Consider the following 9,145-nt stretch of genomic DNA (forward strand, 5'->3'; position numbering starts at 1 on the left):
AAGGTGACTTTCTTAATTTTCTAAGAAATTGTAAAAATGTCAACTAAACAAATTAAATTTGTTCTTTTTTCTGGAAATTTAAGGTTTAATTCCCAATGGATAGGTTTTCAGCTTTTACCAAGGCATTGTTTGGCTCAAATTCTATATTTCTTGAGAAGTTTAATTTCTAAAAAATAACTTATTTTCATGTGAATAAATAAATTACTTTCTCAAAAGTGAGGTGACTTTCTTTACTTTTCAAGAAATTATAATAAACACCAATCAAATAAATTAGTTTTATTAATTTTTAAGAAAGTTAAAGTTCCTAAGTAAATTTATCCTGAACTAATCTAACATACCCATCCCCCAAACCTTCTTATCATAGGAATGGAGAGTCAAATTTGGTTTGTAAAAACAGCCATAATATCAGTCTTGTGCCCGCCAATTAAGTTTCTTAGGCGTGGTTCGTTATTAAGTCAGAAGTTAATAAAGTGAAAAATTTAATCCTTTTTTTTCATTATCACGAATTATAAGTAGATATTTTAATTAACAATTATTATATATTAACACGATATATTTTAAGATATAAAAAGTAGTTTTAGTATAATTTAAATGATGACGAACTTAAAAAATTTTAGACACCAGCGACTGCACATCAAACCGCAGCGTAGCACAAGTAACAAGGTCAATGTTTGTAAAATAAGAAAAAGGAATGTCTATATTCTGTAAAGATCAAAGTTTCACGGGAAAAAAACCAGAATATTCTTGGTATATTGGGGAGAAACGACAAAGGAAACTCATTTATTTGCGTTTTTTTTTTTCTTTCAATTCAGCAGACCATACTTCCAAGTATCCCGTGGCGCCGAGTTCATCAGGCTGGAAGAACTTTTTGGGGTGTAATCTGCAATTGTCAGTGTACCCAGTTGTCACCCCCCACGCTTCTTGACCATCATCACACAAGTTCAAACTATATATATATATATATATATATATATATATATATATATATATATATATATATATATATATATAATTTCAATTAAAATATGAAATTTTATAATTATAAAATTGACTCTAATACTTTTTTTAGCCAATCTTAATTAAGACCATCAATTATGGGCATATTAATAGACTTGATTGAATATTATTATAATTCTCTTTGTTTTCTAAAAAATAAATTAAATATGAAAAATATTTTTTACAAAAATTATTTTTAAACAGATATTTTTCATGAAATATTTTTATTATTTATTTATAATATTTAATTAGTTATATGTATTTATGTATAAATATTTTTATAATTGAATAAAATTATTAAATTAAAGAAAAGAAAAAAATTATTTTACTTAAAATAATTTTTTTTTAATCATGAAAATTTTGTAGTGATTCAAATGGTAATTATAGATATTTTAAGGATTTTTTTTTTTAATAAAAGGAAAGACAGTTTCACTTTCACAGAGAGACTTCACTGTGGACTTACATGGCGCTAAAAAGGAATTATATGTATGCATATGAGCTGTGTCTTCCAACTCCGACCGCAGACAATAAATTGTACTATTCTTTCTCCTTCTTTATTAGTAGTTCACAGAAAGCATATGAAATCGAGTTCCTCTTCTCTCTCTTTCTCTCAGCCTGTCTCTCTTGCATTTGTCTTACCCTTTGATTTTAAATCTCATGCGTCAAACTGAAATCCTGGATTCTGTATCCAATCTGCTTCCAAAGATGTAGAGTGAAGTGGAAACTATATAAAACAGATCATTTCTTGGTTTATTTTATCATTTCTTTTTCTTTCTCGTCTACAATGATGTATGTATCTCAGAACTGAATTCCCAATTCAAAGTATTGGTTCTGCTCCTGATCTTGGTCAGTGTCGCTCTGTTTTCTCTGATCTTCTGTGGAATTTGAGCTCCAGCTAAAAGAAAATGGCTCCAAACTCAGTTGTTGTCACCATGGAGAAGCCTAACCACTTCTCTATAGTAGAAATCAATGCCTCAGATCCATCTTTGTTTCCTGAGAAACGAAAGGCTGTGAGCCCCAAGCAATTCTCATGGGTTCTTCTCCTCAAAGCTTATAAAGCTCTCACTTGCGTTTCGTGGTTGGCATTGGCTTTTAAAGCCACATTTATTTCAATCAAGAAACGCTTTGCTTTATCTAAAATGAGTAAAGAGGAGCCTAGAAGTAGAGGAAAGTTGTATAGATTTATCAAAGCATTTCTTGTTATATCTATAGTAGCTTTGATCATAGAAGTTATTGCACATTTCAAGATTTGGAGCTCAAATCTGAAAAATCCATGGGAGATTCAGGGTCTAGTGCAATGGTGTTATATGGCCTGGTTATCATTTAGAGCTCATTATATTGCTCCTTTGGTGATAACGGTTTCCAAATTCTGTACTGTGCTATTCCTGATCCAATCTCTCGACAGGCTAGTTCTTTGTCTGGGATGTTTCTGGATTAAGTACAAGAAGTTGAAGCCTGAGATAAATGGTGAGGCTTATGACATTGAGGATCCTTCAAGTTTTCCAATGGTTCTTGTTCAGATTCCAATGTGCAATGAGAAAGAGGTAACAAAACTAAACTAAAACATTCTCACTGACCCTCTTCTGGATCTAATATTGGAAATTTGCATTGTTTTTAGGTCTATTCACAATCCATTTCTGCAGCCTGTCAGCTTGATTGGCCAAGGGACAGGTTGTTAATTCAAGTTCTAGATGATTCTGATGATGGAAATGTGCAGCTCTTAATCAAAGATGAAGTTTCTTCATGGCGTCAGAAAGGGATCAATATATTCTACAGACATAGATTGATCAGAACAGGATACAAAGCTGGCAATCTTAAATCAGCCATGGGCTGTGACTATGTCCGGGAATATGAATTCGTCGCGATATTCGATGCAGACTTTCAGCCCAATCCAGACTTCCTCAAGCAAACAATTCCTCACTTCAAGGTAAAATCTAGTATACAATAAAAAATGCAGAATTCATTTCTAGTGATTATAAAGATAGCATCCCTTGACAATATTGTGATGATGTTGTGACAGGGGAATCCTGAATTGGGTCTACTTCAGGCTCGCTGGTCTTTTGTGAACAAGGATGAGAACTTGCTCACAAGGCTCCAAAACATCAATCTGTGCTTCCATTTTGAAGTGGAACAACAGGTAAATGGTGTTTTTCTCAATTTCTTCGGGTTCAATGGAACAGCAGGTGTATGGAGAATTAAGGCTTTAGAGGATTCAGGAGGGTGGCTTGAGAGGACAACAGTTGAGGATATGGACATTGCTGTTCGAGCACACTTAAATGGTTGGAAATTCATCTTCCTCAATGATGTAAAAGTCCTCTGCGAGTTGCCAGAATCTTATGAAGCTTATAAGAAACAGCAGCATCGCTGGCATTCTGGTCCTATGCAACTGTTCCGCTTGTGCCTTCCTGCTATAATCACTTCCAAGGTTTGCTTGATTTCCCAGTTTATTGCTTTGATTTGTTCTAAATCTGCAAAATTTTATATAATTGGTTTGTATTTTTTAATGTTCTTTGCAGATACCAATGTGGAAGAAGTCCAACCTCATATTTCTTTTCTTTCTTTTGAGGAAACTTATACTTCCCTTCTACTCATTTACACTGTTCTGTATCATTCTTCCATTGACAATGTTCATACCAGAGGCAGAACTACCTCTTTGGGTAATTTGTTACATACCCATTTTCATGTCCTTCTTGAACATTCTTCCTGCCCCCAAATCCTTCCCTTTCTTGGTCCCATACCTGCTCTTTGAGAACACCATGTCTGTAACAAAGTTCAATGCCATGGTATCAGGGCTATTTCAGCTTGGAAGCGCTTATGAATGGGTTGTCACAAAGAAGACAGGAAGATCATCAGAGTCTGATTTATTAGCTTTTTCTGAAAGGGAATCGAAATCTTCAAATGAAGAGAAAATCCTTAGGAGACACTCAGAGTCTGGTTTGAATTTGATAAGTAAACTCCAGGAACAAGAAGCACCTAGAGTAAAAAAGAGAAATAGACTCTACAGGAAGGAGCTTGCACTTGCTTTTCTTCTGCTAATTGCAGCAGCAAGAAGCCTGTTATCTGCACATGGAGTTCATTTCTACTACTTGCTGTTCCAAGGTTTATCTTTTCTAGTTGTTGGCTTGGACTTGATTGGTGAGCAGGTAAGCTGAGAAGCAGCTAGCATATTTGATTTTCCTGATTAAGCTTAAGGCTAAAGCATTTTGATGTTTATAAAGAATCAGAAAAAAAAAAAAGAAAAAAAGAAAAAAGAGGTCCAGTTCCCTGGCAACCAACTTTCAATGGAACTGGTTTACTCCACAGACAGAAGTTGATATAACGCTACTGGAATTTACTAGGCAAAAGGTAAGGGTGAGAAGAGTTGAGTTTGTACAATACCGTGCATGTTATCCAAGTCTGAATAATTAATGATGAGCCAATATAAAAATTATATTTTTGAAACTTTTTCTTTTAATTACTAGTACTAGTTTTCCAAGATTGCATTATCCTTGAAGCTCATTTAAGTTGTTGGGTATATGGATCCTTAATCAGAAAATGGCTGCTATTATTACCTAGGTAATCTAACAGTTTCTTCTGTTTTAAGAATATCTTATTTAAAGAAAAAGAAAAATTAATGCATGGGCTATGATGGAATTTAGGGGGTAAAGGGGGAAAAAAATCAAGGCAGGCAAAATTTCCATTATTCAGAAAAAAACAAGATCTATTCACCAGAGGGTATTGGTTCCATTATCTTGCGTCTCTGAAGCAAGCACTAACGCTAGCCAATTTCTAGCAATGTAATAGAAATCTCACCACTATAAACAGCCCAAGAAGAGCAGTTCGATATAGCATTGAGAAAATCATGCTCTCTTTGTTAGTATAACTACCAATACCTAGTTAGGGTGGATTTAATATAAAACTCCAAACTCATATAAGAATGAGTTGTATAATTATTAGATTAAATATTTATATCAACATTTATGTAAAATTAATTAAAGTATATATAACTAAGAATAAGCAATGAACAATTTTAAGCAAAAAATCAAATCAAACTGATTTAATTCAATTTTTCAGTTTATACAATTTGATTTGGTTTATATTTTCTATGAACTTCAGTTTACAATTTGGTTTGATTATTTTAATAAAAATCAATTAAAAACTGAATTGACTGAAAAGGGTTCATTACAAAGCCCATATTTTATATTTTGCCTTTATTCTTTTACCCTTTGTTTGGCTTCTTAATTATTTAGAAAAAATGAAGAGAAATTTAATAAGGGAAATGAAGAGAAAAATAAAAGAGAGGAAATCTAATTTCCTTTTTCTTGTTTGAATATATTATTAGAATTAGAGAGAAATATATTTCTTTCACTAAAAGAAAAAGGGAGGAAATAACTATTATACTCTCATTGAAGAATTAAAAGTTTTGATATTCTTAAGGAGTTTCATACTGCAAGTGATTGAATCATCATAAATAATAAGGTTTTTTTCAAGTTACATAAATCCCATCGGCATGGAGAAATAACTATTGATTACTTGTAGTTCAGGCTTCATATAGATTGAGAATAGCATAAATTTCAAATATTTGAATTATTGTAACTCTCCCAAATAGGATGGGTGTCTAACTTTGTGTAGCTGTAGATGGATGAAAAGAATTTTTTAACAAAGCAAGAATATGGATTTTATGGATGAATGCATGCATTTTCTTTGATTAATATAGGAAAATTTATATGGGTTTATGAGCTCTGCATAGTTGAAACAAGTAATAATGCATGGGCTATGATGGATTTTAGATGGTTTGGGGGGGTAAAGGGAAAAATAAACAAATTAAGGAAGGCAAAATTTCCATTATTTAGAAAATGACATGATCCAGTCACCAAAGGATGTTGGTTCCATTATTTTATATTTTTGAAGCAAGTAGTGCTATTCATGGGTCAATTTGGGTTAAAATTGGCCTTGAATTAGTCTAATATTGTAATGCAACCAGATCCAACCCGATGGCAAAAATCTATTGGATTGGATCTGTCGGATGAGTTTTATTTCGGATAGGGGAAAGTGAATTAGGCCAAAGGCTTTTTTTTTTAATAAATTATTTATATATTGTGCAGTAGAAGAGACACTGCTTTATTTGGGAGGATAATAAAATCCCTAATCTCTAATTCTCTTTCTTCTTCAATTCATCTACTGTCCATATCTTTTATTTTTTCTTCCTTGCATTTTTATTCACGTTTCTTCCCATTTCTTCAACCTTGGAATTCTTTCTTCCTGTTTGTAAATTTTTTCTTCCTGTTTCTTTAAGCCTTAAATTTGCCTTTAGTTCTAAACCCATGGACATGGTGGAGGCAGACATGAAATGAGTAAGGGGTTCGGGTTATAATTGAGGTAGAAATCAATTTGCCGATGTTGTGATGTTGTTGTTCATCTGAGATGTGACAACAAATATTTGTTTCCAATTGGGTTCTCACGAAGTGCCGATGTTGCAATCTGTTGTGGCGATGTGATGTGCTGTTGTTGGGTTCTCGCAGTCTCCATGCAATGTTGAAGTTTAAGCCTTTGTCATTGGCAAACAAGTTGGTCATTTGAGTTCTTTGGTCTAGCATTGGAACAAGTCGCAGATCTACTTTCTTTGATAGTCCAATTGGCAATAAATCCTTAAGTTTTCTTCTTCCTTGAATATGAACCATTTTATTTCATCCATAAATGTCGCATCTGAACTCTTCTCTTTCTTCATTGACACTGTGCAAAGTTTTAAAATTTTGTAGGAAATTATTTGTACTTTGTTGCTTTAGAGATTTGAAGTCTCTGGAGGATTCTTGCACTTGTGCTGATCGATGAGATTTTCTTGAGGATGTGATATTATAGTAGATTCGATAAGTAAGAGACTCTTGTCTTCTGCTTACATCATGTTTTTGCGTTTTGCATCTATAAGTTATAATTTATCGTCCTCTGCCGCAATATTGTTTGACTTGTGTTTGACCATGTATTGTTTGATTTTAGCTTTATATTATTCAATTTGTTTTTGCATTATTTTAGTAGTATTATTTGATTTGTTCCTCCATTATTTTGTTGTTAGTTTTATTGTTGTGGGATTAATTAATTTTGTTAATATGATTGATGTTGTTACTTGTTGGCTTTAAGTTGGTGGGACTAGATTTTGGCAAACTGGGTACTGGTTAGGTAGAAGTGTGGGGTACGACATTGTTGTCTTTTGCTTAACCTTCTGTTCTATACTAACAAACCAAACTGAATCAATTTAGTTTGATTCAATTTGATTCGATTCTTTTGTCAATTCAATTTGGTTTAGTTTCCATTTTATAAGTTTTCAATTTTTGGAATTTGATTTGATTTAGAACTTTTTTTTTCTTTTGTCAATTCAATTTGGTTTAGTTTCCATTTTATAAGTTTTCAATTTTTGGAATTTGGTTTGATTTAGAACTTTTTTTTTTAAACTGCAACTATAAATTCATTGCATTACAAGGCCTCTTTAAAGTAAACATTATATTTTTGGACCTAAAATACAATACTAGTAGAAACTTAAAGGCCCAACCAACCTAGCAAAAAAGGCAACCCAAAAGACAAAAAGCAATCCAACCTACCCTAACCTAAGAACCCTAGGCAAACTAGGAAAGACCAAAACCACCCATCCAAACTAGCACTATCGCTTTCCACCAGTACTAGAAGAGTCTACCGATAGGAGATGTAAGCATGCCAATGACTAGAGTAAAGGTTAAGAAAGCAAACAACTCCAGGATCAAAGGCTCCGAAACACCTACCTGCACAGGACCTTTAGATCCCAACCATCACAGAGAAACAACTAGGCTTTAAGAGGTTGATGACGTAAGACGCACCAATGTTTCAATCTTGTGTAGCCTTAAGGGATAGCTTCCATAAAAAAAAGAGTTTTAAGTCCCCGAATATACCGTCATCATAGCAATGTTGTCCCTCCCACTGAGTAAAGTAAGAACTAAGCCTAGAAATATACCACCCAAAAAAGCTCTATCATAATTCCTTAAATTTACACCTTGTATAGGAAACCATCACTGTGAAGAATAAAGAATAGTAACTTAAAGAAGAAACCCAAAATAAATATAAGCAACCAAAGTCAGGTAGGGAGGGAAGCCCACACCGATCTAGAAAAAAAGATGCCTTCCCCTCCTCAAAGGGACAGGGGAAGTCCACCGAAGGCACACTTGGCAAAGACAAAAGAGAAGAAGACTCTACAAAGGTTGAGAGAAAAATCTCTCTCTAGAATCTATAATAAGTGCAATCACCTATATAATATAATAAATTTCTAAATTTAAATGCAAATATTTGATTTAAAGATTAAAAGACTTATTCTAATATGAAGTCAAATTTACAAGAGCCATGCCCTACCTACTTATAAGAAGCATTCCTATATGGACCTAATGGAAAAAAAAAAAAAGCTTTTTATTAGACTTAGAGCATTGTAAAATTGAATATTTATATTTCATACTGCTATATCTGTCATTCAAAATCCTAGTGGGATTTAGAGAGACCTTTTCCTAAATTAAGTGAGAGAAATATTGCTTACTAGGATGGAGAATTATTTCCTAGATAGACTAAAACTCTTATTTTAATGTTATTTCTAAATTGAGTGGGTTTCCTAATTAGATTAGGATTGATGGGATTAACACTATAAATAAGAGAATTATGGAAAGATTATTTGGCTTACCCTTAGAAAGTAGCTTTTAGCCTATAGAGTTAGTGGCTTTGTTTCGACCGAAAAAAAAAAATTGGGTGGCTTTGCTAATTGCTGAGGAGTAGCTTTGCCCATCGATGAAAAGCTTCTACCCATTACAGTCCCATGGAGGGAAAGACACTTCGGCATAAGGTGGGGAAATACATAGAATTCAAGAGGAAGAAATTCTTATCCATTGGTGATAGGGCTCTTGCCTAGTTAAAGACACCCTTTGTGTGTGTGATAGTTAAAATAGTAAATATATTGGCTTATGTCTTAAGTATACTGAGAGGATTAACTAATGTATTTACTATAAGTAGTTGAGTAGTTTGTTATGAGGGTTTTCTTGAGTGTAATTAGAATGATGGATAGATATCTTTGAGCTTATAATTTATTATTTATATTTTATTGATAGTGGAAGATGGCATGCCCATGTTTGTAGCCCTATATGAATAAATGAACCACATAAATATT

The 9,145-nt window shown here is 33.0% G+C and overlaps 1 protein-coding gene across 1 annotated transcript; it reads left to right on the forward strand.

Annotated features, from left to right (window-relative positions):
* Positions 1–1,523: 1,523 nt before the first annotated feature.
* LOC110663389 (xyloglucan glycosyltransferase 4) lies at positions 1,524–4,437 on the forward strand. The gene is made up of 4 exons (XM_021822669.2): positions 1,524–2,540; positions 2,615–2,923; positions 3,017–3,421; positions 3,513–4,437. Exons 1-4 carry the CDS (start codon positions 1,902–1,904, stop codon positions 4,146–4,148), a joined length of 1,989 nt encoding a protein of 662 aa, XP_021678361.2. The 5' UTR covers positions 1,524–1,901; the 3' UTR covers positions 4,149–4,437.
* Positions 4,438–9,145: the final 4,708 nt, after the last annotated feature.

The sequence above is a fragment of the Hevea brasiliensis genome, chromosome 15 (assembly GCF_030052815.1).
Source record: "Hevea brasiliensis isolate MT/VB/25A 57/8 chromosome 15, ASM3005281v1, whole genome shotgun sequence".
Lineage (NCBI taxonomy): Eukaryota > Viridiplantae > Streptophyta > Magnoliopsida > Malpighiales > Euphorbiaceae > Hevea > Hevea brasiliensis.